Source organism: Drosophila subobscura, chromosome O (genome assembly GCF_008121235.1).
Source record: "Drosophila subobscura isolate 14011-0131.10 chromosome O, UCBerk_Dsub_1.0, whole genome shotgun sequence".
In the NCBI taxonomy this organism is placed as follows: domain Eukaryota; kingdom Metazoa; phylum Arthropoda; class Insecta; order Diptera; family Drosophilidae; genus Drosophila; species Drosophila subobscura.
The window spans coordinates 3,966,358-3,987,733 of record NC_048533.1 but is presented as its reverse complement, the minus strand read 5'-3'; the positions used below and the strand labels follow the sequence as shown (position 1 = coordinate 3,987,733).

The window sequence follows — 21,376 nt, the reverse complement described above, 5'->3', positions numbered from 1 at the left end:
GTTCCTACAAGTGTCAACGGAAACGCCTTAACAGTTTTACAAGTTCATTAATTTATGATTGCAAATGTAATCAAAATGTTAGATGGTTTATGCACTACCTGTCTGCTAATTAACAAAATATCACTCATATAACCACAACTGTTTTTGTTCACAGAAAATAAGTGTAGGAAAAATGGAATAAAATATACCGGTGTCTTGGGCTGTCCGGAAGGCGTACAATAGAGCAGTTGAATGCCGTGGAGGCAGTGCAATTCCGGCACAGTTCCAAAAGGCACACATCGTTGTAGACATGGAGAGACGTCAACAAAAGGTTACACGCAAGGATTGGCTGCTTGTTTTTTTTCATTGCAAATCGCAATCAATCAAACATAATCAAACATATTCGATGCAAAACGTACACCCATTGCCACGGTCGAGCATCAGACGTTGTATCGCCAGAACCAATTCGAGTAAAAGAATCCCGGTGGCAATTTAACTTACAACATTTTGGATTCAACTTTTAAAAGGGGCTTTACAATCTATACACCCAATGGCGAGACCAAAATTGGGTGTGTGGATTAAAATCGTGTTCCATTACAAGCGGAATAAAAATTTCCCAAAGGGATTGATCTCAATTCTAAATTGGGTTTAATCGTCACAGTGGCATACATCTTTCACACCTGTAAGCCGCCATAAGGATAGTGCCAACAGGATACACATTAAACAGTTTTTATTTTATTTCAAAGATTTTTGTTGTAAATTATTCATGCAATGTTTCCAGGTGGCTTGGCCGTTGCTTGTGTGGCTGCAGCAGTCGTCTCGGCGGGCACTTGCCCTGGTTGCTGTGACTCTGGACTGCGGCCCAGTGGCACCAGCAGCGGACCCATGGGGCGGCGTGCGCGTGGTGCTCCACGTGTTCCACGACTTATAGGTGCCGGTGTCTTGGAGCGGGGTCGTCCTGGTCCGCGCTTAACGGCTCCCGTTGGCGATACGGATTGCATGGTGGGGCTCTGCTGCGGCGTTGGGAGATCTGTGAGGTAGAGTAGAGATGCATAAACAAATTAGTTAATTGATAAAAGGAATTATCGAAGCTAGAGTCTGGGCTGTACATGGCCAAAAACTACAGTCTGGCAGGACCAAGGATCACAGGCATAATTTCCATTAATTCCCTGAGCATTTGTTGCCGCACGTACACCATCCACAGTTGCATGCGACACTGCAAATCCTTGCATGCAATTGTGGTTTTTATAATTGTCCAAAGCCCAACCCTCCGCCGTAGCCTCCGCCCCTTGTTGCATGGAAATTTATGCAACGTTGCGTATTTGCCAGTGCGATTATGTCTCCATTTTTCGGGCCAACATGCTGCAAATGTTGTTCCTGTCACGTGTACAACAATGCAACGCCCCTGTCCCTGCCCCTTCCCACCGGCTGCATCGTCTGGGTGTCTGCGTCATTTAAGCGGATTTATGCAATTATCATTTGTCGTACGACTGGAGTCCCCACCCGCCACTGAAAATGGCCATATTTCGCCACAGTTTAAACGCCATTTGTTTGACTTTAAATTCTGGACAGATGGGAAATTACATTTACAGGGAAATTATGTTTTAAAAGTGGCAACGTGACACGTGTTCTACGAGGGGCATTACGACTCTATAAATGAGTAGCTCAAACGAAAGATGTAACCATAAAGTATGGAAAGATATCCCCTAGAAAGATGGCAAAGATATCCCCAAAAGAGGCTCAAAGATCTCACCAAGCAAAGCCAAAGATAAAGCCAGACAGATGTAAATCTGTAAGCAAATATTTGCCTTGACTTGCCAGAGCTGCATAAAAGGGGCAGAAAATGCTTGACAATTTTATCGTTTATTTGCTTCATTTTAATGAAGGGTGGGCAGGGCAGTAAGAGGTTGAATATAATCCATTTTGGGGAGTGCGTTGAAATTGTCACGTACCACAAAGTGGCGGCATTATTCCTGCGGGCTGTAATCGAAGCCAAGAAAAGTATCAAACAAAAAAGAAAATAAAAAGGGGGAACGCGGAACGGCAGATCAACCACAAAAGCAAAGTGCAGATAATGTTGCCCAAAAAATACGAGTAAGAGTACGAGTGCCCCGGGAAAAAGGCAACCGATAAACGTGATTATGACAAGCGATTACTTAGTGACAAGTGACACTCAAACGAGTGGATAAGAGAGGGGAGGGGGGAAGTGGCACCACTTCATGGAGAGCCGGAAGGGAATGGCAGCACAGTGCAGTGAAAGAAAGAGGGGAAGAAGTCCCCGAATATTCTTCAGTTTTACCATCTACAAAATATCACAAAACTTCCATCAAATTATGGATTCAAGCTGCTCCTTTGATATACAAATTGCATTTGTGTTCCTTCACAATTTCTTATTCTCTTATTCTTTTTTTCTTTCAGTGTTTTTCTTACCTTCTTCATTGAGCGGCACGGGCGCATACTCGCCACCGCCACCTCCGCTTACTTCCTGCTGTAGCTGTAGCTGTGGTAGGGGCGAAGACGTTCCAGATCCCGCTTCCCCTGCTGATCCTCCTGCGGCGGGGGACTGCTGCTGCCCCTGCCCCTGTCCCGGCGAATGCGTTGGCGTCAGCACGCGCTGCAACGAGCCATGTCCGCCGCCCCGTCTCGTGCTGCCACGTGGTCGACCGCGTTTGGTGCCGCGCGGGTGGTGTCGCCGTCGCATCGGCGAAACGCCGCTCATGTCGCTCAGGAAGTCTGCAAAAAATAAAAACAACAACAATTTATGTTCAGCTCATTATTGATTAATTGCGGTTAGAAAATTAAAGGAGGTTGGCCCTTAAAAAACACAGCTGGCGTGTGAATCGAAGAACGAATGCATAAGAAATAGCCCAGAATTTTGTTAAATTTTATTACAATTTTCTGGTCGTTAAATGGGGTACTGTAATTATTTTTCTTGGGCAGCCTGATGCTTGATGAGGATCGATGTGAGTTGATATTTTAGGGGGTAAAGATTAGTTTGGGATATCAGCAGGGGTATGACCATGTAAAGAGCAATAAGTATTCACTGAAAAAAATAGTCTTAAATATGGAATTTTGTAAATAAAAGCTTATATTCTATACTTCAAATTTGGCAGAACTTTGTTTCGATTTTAGTATCAATTGTTGACTACTTTAAAGGATCATTTCTAATAGAACAGCAAGAAATCTTCCCCGAAATTCTTGTCTTACCAAACGTCTGCGGTTCTCTTGAGGCCTAAAATGCCAACTAATTGATTTATCATTGATCAGCTCTCATCAGCTATCGAGCGATCAAACATCGATCATTTGTTGCCACCTCTAGCTGTTGTTTTTGGCGAAGATTCCACAGCGATAAGCAGCCCAGCACCCACTACAGTAGGCAACGTAACTATGCGGACAACTTTATCTATGCCATGACCATATATTCTCCCACTAACGTGTGGCATTTGATGCCCCAGAGACCAACCACGAAACCAAGAGCCAACCAGCAACTAGTTCAACTTTCAAATGGGATTGGCGGGGGGGTAAGACTTTTTGCATATTTTAATTCGGCTCTACGAAGCACTGGGTCCTACGGTTTGCTCCCTAACTGTAAATTGCATAAATAAAACAAACGAAGACGACGGAGACGACGACGACGACGAACAGCATTCATTGGCAACAAAAGTTGCAATCAGCAGGCAGACGACAGCAGAGAGAGACACAGAAACAACACACGGGAGACAGACAACTGGTTGTTGGAGAGAAACGAGATTGCTGGGGGGATTGTTGTGTTGTGTTCTGGGTCTGGGTTTCGAGTCAGCAAGTTCTTGGCGACATTGCCTGGCGCTTTGCTATTTTGGTATGCAACACACAAGTGCATACAGTCAGCAGCCAGTCATCATCATCATCTTCTAGCTGATCCCATATCATGATCGACATTGTCTCGACAGTGGAAGAGTCGATCATCATCATCATCGAGCGACATTCAGTGGAGTCGATCAGCATCCTTGCACGACAGTCTGTGGAAGAGTCATCATCATCGATCGACAGTCTATGGCTTCTATCATCATCATACGACAGTCTGTGCAGTCGATCATCATCATCGTACGACAGTCGCCAGAGGAATTGTCTACAAGCCATAGCTATAGCTCAACATTTGTTGGCCCGAAAGAGGGGCAGAGGGGCAGAGACGCAGCTCTGTTGACTCTCCACATTTAATGATAGGGTTTACTTTTACTGTTACAACAAATAAAACAGAAACAAAAACGAGAACGAGAGCAGGAACGGCAACCCAACAGAATGCAATGCAACAAATTATTGAACTGTAGCAAAGTTCAGGCTTTAGGCTTTCAGCGGTATTCAGGCATAAGTTTTATCAATAATATTCAATCCAAGGCCCAAAAGAGGTTTTCCTTTTTATACATATATATTTGTTGTATATTTTTTTGGAACCTTGTTTTGACATGTATTTCGGTCAAACGTCGCGGCATTGCAGCAAAGACATCGAAAAAAAACGGCAAAAGTTTCGCTTTTTAGCATATTTCAGCTGTCATCGCGGGGAGTGGTGAGAGTTTTTGGGGAATGGGCAAATGGAAATGTTGAGTGTGATATACTTATTATACAAGGGTCTAAGGATAGGTCTTTGAACTGACAAATTCCCAATCAAACAGAAAATGCAGTTCAAACAAAATTCAAAATTTAGAACAATTATTAGAAATTTTTTGTAGAAAATTGGTGAAAATAAATCTTGATGATCCTCAAAATTCCACTTAAAAGATGAATATGTTGTGGAGAATTTCTCACCTTTCCGACACTCTTTTCATTTATTCTTAGGAAATTTATTTTCCTGCACCAAAATTCCCAAGGACTCTTCGAAAAACCAGAAACTTTCGCCAAAAAATTCACCCGAACCCTTTGCTTTCCGCCCCCCAAATACTATCAATAATGAGCATTTCCATTTCCTTTGCCAACGCTCTAGCTAGTTGTTGTTGTAGCTGTATTTATGATTGTAATAAATATTTTCGCTTTTGTTTGGATTGTTGCTGCCGCCTGCCACGAGTGTTACCCGTTCAGAAGTTTCCTTTTGGGGCCCACTCCATGGATTACCAATTGGCACGAACACAGCAAACAGAAATACACAGAAAAACTGCAGCAAAAACAAGTAAAACAGGGAAGTATAAAATACAAAACAACTAAAAAACAGGAAAGTAAAAAACAGAAACAGAAAAGAAACTGAAGATAATGGCAGTAAAGGAAAGAAAAGAGAGAAGCAAATCTGGCGAACATAATCGGATTTTACAAATCATTCATTCAATTATCTAATTGATTTGACTGATGATCATTTGCGAACCTTGATCCTAGAGAGATCTGCAAGCTGCCTGCCAGCCTGCCTGGAGTTCCTTTGGGATTCTTTGGTGCTCAATGTGACGCATGTTTGTTACGCCTGATAAATGCAATGACTTCAGGGACAGGGCCAAACTCATCTTGGACCGCCTTTGCCACAGACACAGTCTCTCACCTTTGACTGTAATGCGCCTGCCCATGACTAAGTGGCTCTCACTGGGCTATGGGCTACGGGCTCTGGCCTGGGGCTGGGGCTCTTCTTCGCTGTCTGCTCTGTGACTGTGACTCTCCTTTGACTTTGCAGATTTTCAGGCTTAGATTACATCTCTGGTCTGGGCTACTGTAAGCCCATAAAAAGTCAAATAAATTGCAATTCTTATCTGTGTGTGAAATTGTTAATTTTTTAAGGAATTTGTTTCAGGGTTTATGTCCCCAGTCTGCAAATCATTTTGAAGACACGGCAAAGTACTATTAAAATGGGAAGGGAACACGTACTGTGAAAAATCTATAGCCGAAATTTCTGTGATATCTATGAGCTATACCCTTCGATAGCTATTCAATCGATGAATTCCTTCACTATACTTTAAACATTAAACCAACACTTTAATGTTAAATAATATCAAAGAATGAGCTGCCGAATGTAGTGCCAAAATGTATAGGCAAACTTTATCAAAAGATACAATTTTGAACTGAATTTTAGTCTGAAACTTCACTGAGCGATTGGGAACCTTTCAATCTTCTATCGCATCACAAATAGAAGTATTCAAATTCGCGACGTGACACCGGCCTGGACAGATAGAGAAGACGTATCTGGTGCAGGCGCCAGGCCTGGGCCGTGAACTTCTTACGCTTCGGCGGTGGCACATCCAACGGGTCCACCGTGCGCGGCGGAATGGCGCAATGTGGCGGCCAGGGTGGCATAACCTTCGGCCTGGCCAAGCTAACAATTCGCGGCGAGGGACGCCCCTTGAGCGCTTGCTTTCTGACGGGAAAACGCAACGTAGCCCAGAACTCATCCTCAATGTCAGAGTTGGGAAAGCAGCAGGGCACATGCGGGGGATCAAAGGGGCGACCCTTGTCGGGGCGCGGCTGCTGGCCCCACACAATCATGGGGTTGTAGGCATTCACCGGGTAGACGTACTGGTGCACCTTGCGCTGCCTACGCGCCAGAGGTATGGACAGCTTCTCCATCTTCTCCAGCATGTCCAGATCGTCCTCATCGGCGGCCTTTGGCTTGCCGCACGGCAGATAGTCCGCCTCGCACGGGATTTCACGCGGTGGCGCCTCGGGCAGCTCTTTGGGCATGGCTTTCGAGGATGCCCACTCGTAGAAGCGCTGCCAGTCCTTCTTCTTCATGGGTCCGGCCTTTTGCCAGGGCGTCAGCTCCCGCTCCACCTTCGGGCGCACTCGCACCCGTGGCTTGGCATTGCGCTCCACCCAGGCCATCCACGACGGCTGGTCCTTGTCGTCCGGCGACACTCCTCCATCGCCCTTACCCCCTGGCACCTTCGGCAGCCTAAAGTCCTCCTGACTCATTGCAAAAAAATTAGTTTTCCGTAAGTGTTTTCTGCTCCAATTAAAATTCCGCTACTAAAAATTTGTAAATCTTTTTCAAATAATTTTTTTTGGGTTGTTGTTTCGATAGAAGGTAAAACTCGATTGATTTTGAGGCTAAATTTTAACCTGAACTGGGTAAGAAATTGCCTACTCGATGACTGCCTTAAGTAGTACAGGCAGCACAGATTTTCCTGTATAATTTACGTCATTTAAAATTAGCTAAAAAATAACTGAACATTTATTGAAAATTCCCAGTTAAAAAGACAACTTTTGGCAGCGCGGTAAGAAAGGATCCACCGCAGCCATGGGCAGTGGGATAAACATGAACATTGGCGATGCGCCCGCCGCTCCTGTGCTATCCGCGGAACATATTGCGCAGAAGTCTGCGCCCTCGTGGGTGGAATGGGTGGAGCGAAACTCCAAGCCGCTGGTGCGCAAGCGGCGCCAGGAAGAGCGCAAATTAACCAAATGGCAGAAGAAGGGACCCATGAAGAAGAAGGACTGGAAGAAGTTCTTTCATTGGGCAGAGACGCGCGCCCTGCCACAGGAGAGAAAGTTCAAGGAGGAGGAGCAGCAGCAGTTGTTCCGTCAGGCCAGCGGCAGGGCCGCAGGGAGTCTGGATGTGTATGATCAGGCCGACAAGCTCGAGGAACTGGCCAGGCCACGCATTGTTAACAAGAAGCACCAGTTCCACGACAACGAGCCGACCTATTCCCCTGTCATCGTTTTGGGACAGCCGCCCCATCGGGACAAGGGTCGTCCCTTCCAGCCTCCCTACGTGCCCTGCTGCTTCCAGCACGAGGATGTAGAGGCCAACTTCTGGTCCCAGCTGAGTTTCCCCATACGCAAGGAAGCACTTCGCGCCAGTGCCACGCCACGCATCATCAGTTTGGCCAAGCCACGCACCCTGCCCGTCCATCCCCATTGTCACATTCCCCCACGCACCTTGGACCCGCTGGATGTGCCACCACCCAAACGCAAGAAATTCACAGCCCAAGGCTGGCGCCTACATCAGATTCGACTCATCTATCTGTCCAAGCCCATGACCAGGGGACACTACGAATATTTTTATTTGTGAGCATGGAGTGCCGTATGTGCCTCCTTTTGGAACCTGTATTTTCTTTTAGTTCGAATTGGATTAAAATTGTAAGTGCGATTGATATTTAAGAAGGAATTGTCCTTTGGTGGAAGGGTTGTAGAGACTTAACGTGAATTTTCGTCTATTTTTAGAGAGTTCAAAGATGGCTCTAGTATCATGGAATATTTTCCTTGCGAGCGATAGGGACTACCACAAATCTGCAATAAGAACAACAGGGTTTTCTATAGTTTTTCGTACTTGGGCTGTGTTTTTGTTTTACTTTCAGTGTTTTTAAAAGTCTTGCTTGTCCTCTAGTGCGAGTGCACTCTTCCACAAACCTTGCTGTTATCCACCTCTAAAACCCCTTTTAGTTTACTTTCCACGACATTTAATCTACTTTCCGACACTAGAAATTTTCCAGAAGGCACCAAATAAATCAGCCACTAAGCCATAGTTCAATCAACTGGCAGCAGCATCAAATATGCTCCAGCTCCAATTAAATGCTCTATGGCTTGGTGCAGATCGTTTAGCTCCTTCAAAGCCTACCCTCCTTCGTTTACCACCGATCACAGAAGCATGGCAGATCTGCCAGCATTCGCTCACTGGGCTGGGACAGAAACTTGAGACGCCTCAGATGGGCACGCCACTGGCGTGGCGACATTTTCGTACGCATGGGCGGCCCATCCAACATTTCCGGCGGCAGTGGACAGTGGGGTTTGGGTGGCATCGTCTTTGGTTTCGACAACTCGCAGTCCTTTTGCGATGGCATCGTTTTACGGGCGCTCTTTGAGACGGGAAACCGTACGGTGGCCCAGAATTCGGCCTCCACATCCTCGTGCTGGAAGCAGCAGGGCACCTTGGGCTTGTCCGCCGGTCTGCCCGGCTCTGGCCTAGGACGAGGCTGATAGGCGAGCCGCGGGCGGTAGGGAAACAGCTCCTTAGGCGGCGGCTGGTACTTTGCACGGTGCCAACGCGGTTTGCTCAGTCTACAAAATATGTCCTGATCCTCTTTGTTCTTCGCTGAACCGCCCGATTCGCACCGTGTCCAGCCCACAACCGGCTTGGATGGCTTTTGCATCCTCGGGATGCGCTCATAAGTGGGCGGTGACTCATTTACCCTCGGAATGGGCGGCCTCTCGACGGGCACAGCATTCACCTGGCACCACTTGTAGAAGTTCACCCAATCATCGAGGTTCATGGGTCCCGGCCTCTGCCACCTTGTGGGCTCCGGCTTGAAGGGCGCCACATAAATGGGCTTGGGCTGTGCATTGCGGACACACCAGGCCTTGGAGGTACTGCCTCGCTGCGACGGCCACATGCTTCTGTCGGTTCAAACCTCCGGGAATTCCGACGGGAAGCAATTGCCAAAGAACAGTTACGTTTAAAATTTATAATTTAAAAATTTTTCTCCTTTTTTTTTAGGTATTTTTCATGGGTGGTTTTGTTGGTTTGAAAAATTGTTTATTACAGCAGGTGTTTTGTTTGCTGTTTTTTAGGGTTTTTGTGTTGCATTTTGGAAAGTTTTCAAGTGGAATACGAATATACTAATAATACACTAATTCCTTATAACATGCAATAATATTTGGGGTAAAGATCATTTTATGACGATTATTTGAGTATGGCAAAAATCTTCAATCTGGAATTCTGTCATCAATAACCCCACTTTATCCTTTGTCAGAATTTTCTCCTACTTTTTCTAGACACATTCCACACATTCTCTTCGAATTTTCAAACTTTCAACTTTTTACTGGCTGCTGACTGTGCCCCCAAAACGACTCAATCATGCGCCCCCTGATCCGGCCAGCACCTTTAACCAATACTCAATTCTGTCCAGCCAGTGGCAGCTTCTTCGGGCATTGTCCATGGCGACACGCATTCGAGGTCATAACCCAATTCCTATCGACGCAGTCAGTCGGTTGTCTGCAACTGTATTCCGCAGCTATCCATTATCGGAGGAGCCAGCTACAGACTGCCCGTTCCCTCTTGGCTTACTCGGAGGAGCAGCACACTCAGCCTGCCTCGTGGCTTACTCGGAGGAGTCTTCGCAGTCGTCGTCTCAGTCGTCGGTTGTTGTCTTCAATTGAAATTCGGTGCGCATTGCAATCGATCGCACTTTTTGTGGCCTGGCCTGGTGATTGTCGTCGTATGCCTCCTCCTCGTACTCGTTCCCCTTCGCGTTGTTGTTTGTTTGTTTCTACCTTTCTAACGTTGGATCGGACTCAGTCTCGGACTCTTCTCTTGACTCCCTCTCCTACCTCTTTGGGGTCTGTGGCTTTGTCGCCCATCTTCATTATCATTGGATCGGCAGCAGGCAGCCGCGTGTTGCATTTGATGATGTGCGACATTGTCGCCATGGCCATGAGGATCATCATTAACATCATGATGATGATCATGATCGTGGCAGCAGCATTTGTTGTCGGCATTTTGTACCCTGCCATTGTCATGATTTGTAGTCGCCAATGGGGCCCCCTCCTGCTCGCTCTGTCTCTCTCTCTGTCTCGATGTTTGAAGACTTTTAAATCCCAAAGCCAATCGCACATTTTCCCTTTGGAAAGTTTTGTTCCCTGGACACTTCCGGCGTCCCCCGGAACTTGTTTAATCTAAACCCAAGGACAAGGACTACAAAAATAATAAGGGAAAGGAAAAGAGTCATCAATCTGCGATGGTGACCGCAAAAGTGCCTCATAACATGTGTGAAATCGACACCACAGATGCGGAAACGACGGCAATTTTACGCTACATTTAGCTAATGACACACACCAAAACCCCATACCCTCGGCACTCGTTCTATGGCAGATGGTACGTAGGAGGGTTCTTTCTGATACTAATGGAGGATCCAGCACAACCCCCAAAAAGAAGAAATGACTTAAAAAATTGAGGCAACACGAAGGAAATGGGGAATGTCCTTTTTTTTATATTTTTTTTTTTTTTTGGACCATTAGGGATGTGTATGGAAAGAGCAAAAAGTAAGGTAATTTGAAGATAGTTCAAATTAGTTTTTTCGGGATAAAGATTGGATAGGCACTGTTAAAGAATTTCTACGGAAGGACTTTGTTTGAAAGAAGAAAAAGTTTTGATTGCTGTGGAGTATTGATCTTGAAATGTACAATTTTATTCCATGCTGAATCAATGAATATTTAACACGAAGATTCTCCGAATAAATACAGCGCGTTTGAAGGCAGTTCCTGAAAAATCGCAATAATCTGTAGCCTTTTATTGCTTTAAAACTTTTGATCATTCCTACTTATAATGCCACTTTTTTGTGGATTTTTTCTACACGTTTTCCCAATTGTGTTCTAGTTCCTTTATCCTCTTAATCCCTTTGAAAATTCACTTGATTATAATTTAGTTCTCCATCAATCTTTACCCTAGCTTATTGTAATGAATTTCCCATCAATCACAGTCCATGTAATTATATCAATCACAGTCCATGTAATGATATCAATCACCAATAATCATACTTTAAATACCAAAAAGCCAAACCAATCGCCTCTATTAGGAAATGTCTCAACCAATCGCAGAATTGCCGCATTCAAATAGTAAGAGAGGCAAAGGCGAATTCTTTAAGCGGATTTGTTTCATTTGTGCACATTTAAAATATGATTAAAACCAATTTGAGTCAAAACCACTTAAATTAGAAAATAGTTCGATCAACAGAACCCAAGCCATGGGCCATGGGGCACGTACAGCGCTATGGGCGCTATGGGGGCCAATAAGGTGTAAATTTATGCGTCGAAAAGTGGAAGCCGGAGTGGAGTACGGCTAACAGCATTAAAGCCATTAGCCAGGCCAGGCCTGTGCAATGCCCGATGCTCGATGGTCTCTGAATATGTACTTCTAAGAACTGCGAAACAAAACGCACAATTTTTTATCGTATTTCAATTTTCTGAGAGACTTTTGTTGGCTGTTCGCTTGTGCGTTTTGTAATTATTTGTATCTGTGTGAATTTTTGTGGCCAATCAAAGTTTTTGTTCGCAGTTTTGATTTGCTGTTAGGATTGCCGGTGTTGCTGCTGCTACTGGCGTAATTGTATCTCATGGCTAACGAGTATTCTATGAGCTGCGAGATACTAGCTACTATTTTTCGTTGGGTTTTTTGTGTGTGAGCGATCGATCTTTGATTTATATGCGAGGTTTCTTGGTGTGTGCATTTGTTTAACAAGTGTTTCGGCTTAATTATGTATACTCCATGTCGCACAAGCAACGCTGACAAAGTGGACAAGGATCTCATGATCTACGATCCAAGATCTACAATCGGGGTGTGGCCAAGTCCGATATCTAATGAATATTTAATATACCTTTTGCAATGCTTTAAAGCCACGACCGGGATTTCGTTTCGTTATGCTCTTATTATGTTGTTTATGTGAAAGTTTGGCGGCACGTGTCCCCCTTCCCGATTGTATGTTGGCATCAATTAAGAAATTGTTTCACTCTGCAGTCGGGAGTCGGGAGTTTGTTGTGCAATAATCACTATTAAATGCGAAATGGTACACGGAAAAACTCTGGCCGCACGCACTGTGAAATTTGAATGATGAAAGAAATGTGGCAGCGGCAAAAAAAATCTCTACTCATGCTGCATAAAATTAACTGCCTCATGGCATCCACTGGAATGAGGTCTCTGTGAGTTGTTTTTGTTGTTGTGAACTACATCAAGTGTTTGTGTGTGTTTGTTGTCTTGGAATGCTGTTGAGTGAAACATCAGGCCTAGCGCTTATCCCGACTGCAGGGGGGAATGTCTGTGTCTGTGCATCAAGCTGGAACTTAGCAGACGTCTGGCATGTCATTTGTGTTAGAATTGTTACAGAATGTCGCTACAAGAGATGAGAACTAAGAAGTTATGCCAAAGCAATGACACAGCTTAATGAAAATATTGAAACAGGAAAGAAAATGATAATTGCAAGGAAAGTTTACTTTGGGGCGGAGAGCAGAGCATATAAATTGGGAGAAGAATTACATCATACAGTGAAAATATATGCCAATATTTACAAATTTACACCTTCATGATTTCCTTATAAATATTTTGAACTAGACTTTTTACTGCATTACAGATTCCTCACTGTATTTAATATTTTCAGCAAAGTCAATATTAAATCGATAATATTTATGAAGATTTAATCGGTACTTGATAGGCAAATATCTCTACAATGCAATTTAATATGAAATATACATAACTTGAAGCATAACCATTAACACGACAGATAACAACCTTTTTCACATATTTTTCTAACAATTTATGTACAAACATACATTACCCCCCGGCCAAACTGCCCCTCTTTGCGATTATTCATGAAAATATCTCATTTTAGTCGTCCACTCTAATCGTAAACAGCAAATAAATGTCAGTTAATATTACGAAATCAAAGAAAAATCAAAGCTAAAGCAAAAGCAAAAAGGCAAAAGCAGAGCAACCTGCTTGGGGATTGACGATTTATGTGGCCGCAACACGTGAGGCCTCTCATTGATTAAATTAAATCACAGGCTGAGACTGCGGCCAAGCCCTGCCCCTGTGTGCATATAACAAATTATTTATGAGCGACTTTTTGGTGTGTTTTTGTCTTTCTTTGGTGGTTTTTATGTTTCCCCTACCTTTTTTGTGACATTTTTAATGCCAAACAGAAAACAGTGAAGAAAAGCAAATGCTGAGTGACAAGCGAATGAAACTTAATCAACATTGGGACAACATCAAATTGGATTGCGTACAAGAGAGACGAGAGGCTGGGAAATGTTTAACAGGAGTAGTACGTGAAGGCGGAGTACGGAAAATGCTTAAAGAAACGCTCCCAGTCAGCCAGACAACAAGTCGTAATGAAAACGTTATCAAGCGACAGCCAGTAACAAGTTGGAGGAGAAAAACGGGCACATAGGCAAAATTAGCTGCGTTTGCTGGCTGACCAAATGGTAGGCCAATCAGTGAGTCGATTGGACTGGAGTGTATGCCACAATTTGGTCAAAGAAACAACCTGAAAACTGGTCAACTGCGCTCACAGATGCCATCGGAGTGGAGCTCTCTCGGGTTGTTGGCTAAGTCTCCTCCTTGCGGCTCCAGATGTTGCATGCTGGATACTGCCATCTGTTGCACCATTCGATCTGTTGTTGACGGTTGCACTTGTCGCAGATTTCACATCAGTTTTTTTCTACTTCTTCTGGTTGTTGTTCGTTCGGATTGCCTACTTTTCAACGTCTTGTACTTTCGATTGGTTAATTGTTAAACAAATTTGAAATGTTCAGCGAGTTTTCCACTCTTCCTGCTGCTCCAACGTCTCTTCCGTCTCTCTGGCTAATATTTTTTCTTTGGGCAAATGCAAATCGCATGAGCGATCCAAGCGACTGGCAGCAGTCGTTGCACATCCCACATGCAATTTGCCAAATCCAAAGCCTGCTGCTCTAAGCCTCTAAGCCAAGTCTCTAAGCCAAAAGTTTTCAGCAGTTGGTAGACCGCATTTTCGGTTTTCGGTTGCGCCTCCATATTGCAGGTGATTACCAAATAATTTGAATTATTAATCATACAAAAAAAGTGATTGGTACATGCCGCCACTTCAGCTGCTTTAGTTGCAAAGAATTTGAATGGGGTTTAAGTTTGTTTTATATGTGCGAGATGTTTTTCCATTTCTGCGGAATTTGCAACCCACATTTGAGCTGCAATTTGGAGTACACACAGAATATGGGGCACAGTAGGAAGTCGTAGGAAGTGAGCATAACTGTTCATTGCAGTCTTAGTAAACGAGCTTGGATTAGTAAGGTGGATGCCCAGAATTGACTCGATTTTAACGATTTTTTAACAGTAATAGGTTTCTAAATATGCAGCAAATGCAGTAAAAAGGCTGGAGTAAGTCGTATGTTGGGTAGTTAGGAATAGAATAGAAAAATAAGACTAAGATCCTTTTTCACACACGTTCTAGTCTCTCCCAATGTTGCCCAACAGCTTAAATATATTATTGCAAAGACCTTTAAGATTTTTAATTACACGGACAACAACGTAGCAACAGAAACAAAACAAACCAAAATTCCATGAACATTCCCTAAAAAATGCATTGAAAACCATAATTGACATCCACATAATATGCATCAATAAAATTGTTGTAGGAAAACATACATTCAGTACTCACTCATTGATTCATTTTGTCCCATCAACATCAGGGTGGGACTCTCGCCATCCACTACGAGAGCCTCATTATCCGATTCAATGTTATCCTCCACGCGTGTGGCGCCTGGCACATAGGTGTCCTGACTGAGGTTGATGCTATCTGTGCCCACGCTGGACGCGGACGAGGCAATGCCCACATCAATGTACTCATCCTCTGGATCCAACTTTAGTCTCTTTGCCGCCGAACTGCAGCTGGGAATGTCGTCGGGGTCAAAGTCTCTGAGTGTTACGGCCGCCGGTATGGTAGTGCCGCCCAAATTAGTCTCCTAAAATATCATTAAAACAAGAGAAAAACAAATTATATATTTTTGAATGTAGCAAAACAATCAAATCAATTAGCATTTTAATGCACAACGGAAGTGAGGTATCCTCTGCTGCTGCGTATCTTCCATATCTCCCGTTCTCCTCTCTCCCTTATAATTTATGCACAAATATATCTTCTAGGTGCTGCTGGTCCCCTTTGTTCAGGGTATTTTCCTGCCTTTTCTTTTCCATACGGCATAAAAATCATTCAACCCAAGAGACTTGAGTTATGGCTGGAGACCCTTTGGTCAGACGTTTTTTGAGGGGGGCATAGGGAATGGGCAACAGGGGCTCCGGTCTGGTCTTGCCATGCTTGAGGAAATTGTTTCGTTTCGGAAGTAGGGTAAAGAGTTTTGCATACATTTTGCCCAGATTTTTGATCGGCTGTAGAAGAACAGTGGCAATTTTCCAACATGAACTTAAAGGCTTGTTAAAGTGTTTAAAGAATAATGGAGATGGGCACAAAGCAGAATAGTTTTAAATGGAAAAAAAGAGGCAGCGCTTAAAGGGAATTAGTTGAACATTTAACACTGATTAAATGGGAGATTAAATGCTGATTAAATTGGAAATTAAAGGCTGATTAAAATGTAACAAAATGTATCCTGAAAGTATGATAAACGGAGGCATAACATTTGGATGGAAGAACTCATTATTATAGGTTTCATTTCCTAATCACTTATGCTTTAAATATAAATTTGAATTAAACGTTCTCTTGAAAAATCATTAAAAATTTCGCTCATCAATAAACCCAACAAGCCATAAAGGCCCCTCCCGCCTGACACTTAAATTATATGCCATTATATCTGAGGAAAAATGAACTTAAAACCGTTTCAATAATGACACATATATTCCACTTAAACAGAACACAAATCAGTTCCAATTGACTGAATACTCTACGCAGCAAAACGATCGAAGAAAAGCTGCAAACTCTCTCTCTGTAATGGAACTTCTAAACGTAAATGAATTGACAAAAAAAAGCCTTAAGACTGCTGCGTGCCATTATATATCTAAAATCATATACTAGGCTGGTAGTGGTATATGAACTTAAGAGGACCGGCACTTACCTAACACACAGAGGAGCCAGGGCCATTGGCAGTAGAAGGAATGAACCAAAAGAAGAGACCTCGACTACGACGACTACAGCCAGCAGACCATAATCAGTGTTCCATTGAACGCACAAAATCATTTAGCGCAACCAACAAAAACAACAATAGTAAGCTAAAGAAGAGTCGGAGAGACAGAGTCGAAGAGCTAGAGCCCCGAGTTGGACATGGAGTTGAAGTTGTAGCTGCACCCCAAAAAGCACTTGAAACTCTGTTTTAAAAAGAGAGTCTCTCCGTCTCCGACAGCCACTGCGAGTGCGAGTGCGAGTCCAAGTAGGGTAAGAGCAAAGTGTTTTGCGAGAACGAACACTTGGATGAATGAATATATCTCTCGTATATGTATATGCTACTCTTCGGTGGCAAACTCTTCGCTGTAGGCAGGCTGCAAGTTCAAAGCACGCTGCTCTGCTCTATTCTGGCTCTGCACTGTTCTGCTCTGCTGTGATGTTACCATCAGACCAAGACCATAGCCAAGACGATGAGTTTGGAGTTTTGTAGCAAATTGAATTGTCTTTGTGTTGCATGAATCACGTGACCATGACCATCACACAGCAGAGCACAGAGCAGATATCCAAGAACAGAAACCAAAAGCTGTCCCCTCTCTCCCCGTATATGGCTGTGGCAGTGGCAATTTGAACCTCACTCAAAAGATCATTTACTTTCATTAGGAATGGAACGAAACGAAAGACTGAAGACTGAACAGGCGAAACTTGTCGTGCCACAAGCAGCAGCAAGTGCAAACTTGGTCTAATAAACAGCCATTAGGGGCAGTATCCATGGATCATGCATGAAACTCTGAAGCATCCCAGCAGCAAATCAGATCCGAATCCTCACCTTATTGGGATGTCGCCGCTTGCGTTCGCCATGGCCTGCCCCAGAAATGGGTGAGGATGTGCCTGTGGCTGGTGGCTCCTGTAGCTTAGCCTCTTGATTATCTGTAACAAAAAGGAAAAAGAAAAGAAAGTTCTATAAACACTTGCATGTTCTTTTCGTTCTATAATACTTACATTTCAATTCAATTTCCTCATCATCCAATAGCAATGAGACCACTTCCTTGGGCTTGAGTGTATCTGGCTTGAAATTGCCGCCACTTATGACCATTCGTTGGATCTGAAAATGCACAGAGAAAATATTATTCAAGGCAGGAAACGAAGGGAGAGCGCCAAAGTACTTTTAAATGGTAATCAAGAAGGGGATTTTACTGAAACCAATAAATGCACACAAGAAAGGGTCTCAGAGGGGGGCGAATACTTTATAGAGAACGCCGCAGGCGTAACCTAAATGTCGCCTAACCAATTGTATAATTAATTTCCGGTGTTGGTTTACCAGTGCACCACTCCACCACTCCACCTCTCCCCTACCCGTACAAGTGCTCGTGTTTCGTAGTCGAGGCGCAACAATGGCCCCGCTCGATCCTCAAGCACAAAGCACGTGCCTAATATGCGGCAAATAAACAAAAGGGAAAACCACAAAAAGCAAAAAAGAAGAAGCTCTCCTTTGCGGTTTTTGGTAATGTTTCCTGCCTCACCTCACTCTTCTCGCGGGCTCGCTGCAGAATCCGCTCCTCGATGGTACCCTTGCAGATCAGTCGGTAGACTGTCACCTGTTTGGTTTGGCCCAACCGATGCGCCCGATCCATGGCCTGTTGATCGACAGTGGGATTCCAGTCTGAATCGTAAAAGATTACCTGGAAATAGAAGGGAAAAAAGTGTGTTAGAACGAAGATTGCTTTGGGGTTACTTTGAGGGATAGAAGAGAGTTTCCCTTAGCTCTGGAATAAAGTTTTCTATAGATGGTTCTCTAAACCAAATTAAGTATGCAAATGCTTCCCTCACACGCACATCCTTTTCGCTGCTGCTTTGATCAATCAATCGTATCCATTGCCTGCATATTTGAATGGTTCCCAAATGCTCCATCCACCACTTTGTCGTGTCACGAATGTCTAGGTTTTCCTGTTCTCTCTTCCGTCTTTTATCTGGAGTAGGAAAAACCATTCTCAACCCTTCAATCGAGCGCTACTGCACTTGGTACGTGTTCGGGCCGTGCAAGTGTTCCAGCGGCGGTTCCGAGTTCAGGGGAGTGGCATTTCCGGCCCAAAAAGATGAGACTAATTAAAAAACAAACTCCTTAGGGTCTGAGCTGTGTGTTTTTCTTGTTATTTGGAACACGTGTGGAGCAAAACGAAGGCACAAAGGAAGCAAAGAAGTTCTTCATTGAAGGGAAATCTATTCTTTATTCGGCTATCTGTCTATTGAATGTGCATTTTCATGTAGGATTTGGCAAAGGAAGTCTGTCATTAGAAGGATTTTGGAAAGGGCTTGAAATTATTTGCATAAATTTGCCAAAAGAGTGCAGAAAATATTTGACAATGGGTTGAGATTTGTTAGGTTTTGTGGCGGATTTTTTTACAATTTTATTAACCCCTCAAAGAAGATCTGTGAAAGATCATTACTTAAAATAATTATTTGTTGTTTTTCTTCACCCCATATAATTTATTGGAATCTAATTCCGCAAAGATTTATGGATAAATAAAGACTTATAGACATAAAATAGGCCTTTTCGCACATATTAGCAACATTATCTGCGTGTAAACATTTATTAAAAATCAACTAATTTAATAGCTTTAACCACTACAAACCACGACGATAACCCTTATCGTATAAAGCCTAAAGGCATTACCTTTTAAGTGTGCCACAGAACACACTCAAATTGAGTGGAATGAAAACCACAAAATCATTGGATTGTTAATCGAACCAACACTCGTTTCGAGGAACCCCGCGATAAGGCAGCGGGCACCTAAGTACAATCTACTCGCGAGTTATTTAACCCATTTGACAATGGCATTATTTACGGGGCTTAAAGAATACCTAATTAAGTGCCTCGCCAAACGATAAGATTTAAGTTTTAGCTAAAGCACATTCTAGCCGTGGGATTTAATGGTGCGACAGTTGCAATTCAACACTCGACGATGAAACTCTGGCTGGCTATCACTTTGGTGGCTCTGGCGCTTGTCCAGGCCCAAGGCAGTATCTTTGAGAGCACCTTCAAGCGGCTACATGGCGAACCGCCGCTGCCCAGCAATCAGAATCGTGCGGATGTGGTGCAAACTTTGTGGATTGAACAGCAATTGGATCACTTTGATGATGCAGAGCAACGCACCTGGCAAATGGTATGCAGGAGCGATTAAGTCTTATATAATTCCACTTATTTTGGTTGTTTCCCCCAGCGCTATATGCTAAACGATGCGCTTTATCAATCGGGTGGTCCCTTGTTCATTTATTTGGGCGGTGAATGGGAGATCTCGGCGGGTCGCATCACTGGCGGACACATTTACGACATGGCCAAGGAGCACAATGGGCTGTTGGCCTACACAGAGCATCGCTATTATGGCCAGAGCAAACCCTTGGAGTGAGTGCAGGTCTTAGATTCCAGAAATACTCAAATTCCTAACCATTTCCCTGCCTCTTTCAGAGATCTTTCCAATGAGAACATTCAATATTTGAATGTCAGACAAGCGCTCGAGGATTTGGCTGTCTTTATCCGCACTCTCAAAGCCACCCATGAGGGTTTGTCCGAGTCCAAGGTCATCATTGTGGGTGGCTCGTACTCCGCCACAATGGTCACGTGGTTCAAGAAGGTTCATCCCGATCTTGTGGCCGGTGGCTGGGCCTCCAGTGCCCCACTCTTTGCCAAGGTTAACTTTGTAGAATACAAAGAGATTACGGGGCAATCAATTGCCTTGATGGGTGGCTCCGCATGCTATAATCGCATTGAGAGTGGCATAGCCGAAATGGAGACAATGTTTGCCACCAAACGTGGAGCGGAGGTCAAGGCTCTGTTGAAACTTTGCGAGCGATTTGATGTCTACAGCGATTTGGATGTTTGGACATTGTTTAGCGAGATTTCCGATATATTTGCAGGCGTTGTGCAGACACACAAGTGGGTTGCAGGAATGTTCTGAATTTTTGCATATTTATTTAATCTTTTACTGCTTTTCAGTGCTGGTCAGATTGAGGGAGTTTGTGCCAAGATTATGTCAGGCTCGAATGATTTAATTGGTGTTGCCAGCTATTTGTTGGATGTCTTCTCGGCAAGTGGCGGCAAGTGCAATGATCTCAGCTACGATGCCATTCTGTCCGTGCTCCTAGACACTAGCTACACGGGGAATATCAGTGAGTATCAGCAATTCCCTACTAAAAACCAGCCACCAATCCATTAGCTCTTTCGTCCCTTAGTGCGCCAGTGGATCTTTCAGACCTGCAATGAGTACGGCTGGTATCAGACCTCTGGCTCCAGGGCTCAGCCTTTTGGCACTAAATTTCCCGTGGCTTTGTACACCACCATGTGTGGGGATATCTATGGTTCGCAGTACAGCAACGAGTACATCGACAGCCAAGTGGCAGCCACAAATGAATACTTCGGTGGCTTTACACCCGGCGTGGAGAATGTCTACCTGACGCATGGACATTTGGATCCGTGGCGCGCAATGGGCATACAAGATGAAGCTCAGGCGACGGTTATACCAGGTAAGGGAATCACTTGAACTTGGCTTGAAGGGTAACTTTAATTCGATTCCCTTTAATTACAGAGTATGCCCACTGCAAGGACTTCAATTCCATAAGTGACAGCGATACAGCAGAGATGAGAGCTTCCAAAGAACGCATTGCCGAATTGGTTAGAGAATGGATTAAATAGTGGAGCAAAAGTATAAAAATGTAAAGCAAATAATTAATTTAAGTTGAATAAATATTGAAAGCCGAGCAGTGGTAATTCCCACTCTTAGCCCCGTAGATAATGCATAATTGATAACGATTTCTATGTGGGAATACTCAACTTTTACACTCAAAATCTCAGCCACATGCCGTTGTGTCCACTATGTTGCTAATGCCAC

General features: G+C 43.9%; 4 protein-coding genes across 4 annotated transcripts in view; 1 reads left to right on the top strand and 3 right to left on the bottom strand.

Annotated features, from left to right (window-relative positions):
- Window positions 1–728: 728 nt before the first annotated feature.
- Window positions 729–21,376, bottom strand: part of LOC117899557 (chromatin-remodeling ATPase INO80) — a 33,325-nt gene continuing 12,677 nt past the window's right edge. The window contains 6 exon segments of the mRNA XM_034809645.1: window positions 729–1,009; window positions 2,410–2,712; window positions 15,042–15,345; window positions 17,320–17,420; window positions 17,493–17,595; window positions 18,014–18,172. Of these exon segments, the coding sequence (XP_034665536.1) occupies window positions 744–1,009; window positions 2,410–2,712; window positions 15,042–15,345; window positions 17,320–17,420; window positions 17,493–17,595; window positions 18,014–18,172 (1,236 nt within the window). The 3' untranslated portion in view covers window positions 729–743.
- LOC117899554 lies at window positions 5,931–6,867 on the bottom strand. The gene has a single exon (XM_034809643.1). The coding sequence runs from the start codon at window positions 6,835–6,837 to the stop codon at window positions 6,049–6,051; it is 789 nt and encodes a 262-aa protein (XP_034665534.1). The 5' UTR covers window positions 6,838–6,867; the 3' UTR covers window positions 5,931–6,048.
- Window positions 8,308–9,305, bottom strand: LOC117899555 (adhesive plaque matrix protein). Its single transcript, XM_034809644.1, has one exon. It carries the CDS (start codon window positions 9,252–9,254, stop codon window positions 8,493–8,495), a length of 762 nt encoding a protein of 253 aa, XP_034665535.1. The 5' UTR covers window positions 9,255–9,305; the 3' UTR covers window positions 8,308–8,492.
- On the top strand, window positions 19,439–21,254 carry LOC117899553 (putative serine protease K12H4.7). Its single transcript, XM_034809642.1, has 6 exons — window positions 19,439–19,654; window positions 19,712–19,893; window positions 19,957–20,424; window positions 20,485–20,657; window positions 20,721–21,011; window positions 21,074–21,254. Exons 1-6 carry the CDS (start codon window positions 19,454–19,456, stop codon window positions 21,178–21,180), a joined length of 1,422 nt encoding a protein of 473 aa, XP_034665533.1. The 5' UTR covers window positions 19,439–19,453; the 3' UTR covers window positions 21,181–21,254.

Bases quoted from the DNA above. Each gene is read 5' to 3' on its own strand.
- LOC117899554 (XM_034809643.1), bottom strand. From the start codon at position 6,837: ATGAGTCAGGAGGACTTTAGGCTGCCGAAGGTGCCAGGGGGTAAGGGC.
- LOC117899553 (XM_034809642.1), top strand. From the start codon at position 19,454: ATGAAACTCTGGCTGGCTATCACTTTGGTGGCTCTGGCGCTTGTCCAG. The intron at 20,425-20,484 runs GTGGGTTGCAGG...ACTGCTTTTCAG, and splicing joins GGCGTTGTGCAGACACACAA to TGCTGGTCAGATTGAGGGAG. The intron at 21,012-21,073 runs GTAAGGGAATCA...CTTTAATTACAG, and splicing joins TCAGGCGACGGTTATACCAG to AGTATGCCCACTGCAAGGAC.
- LOC117899555 (XM_034809644.1), bottom strand. From the start codon at position 9,254: ATGTGGCCGTCGCAGCGAGGCAGTACCTCCAAGGCCTGGTGTGTCCGC.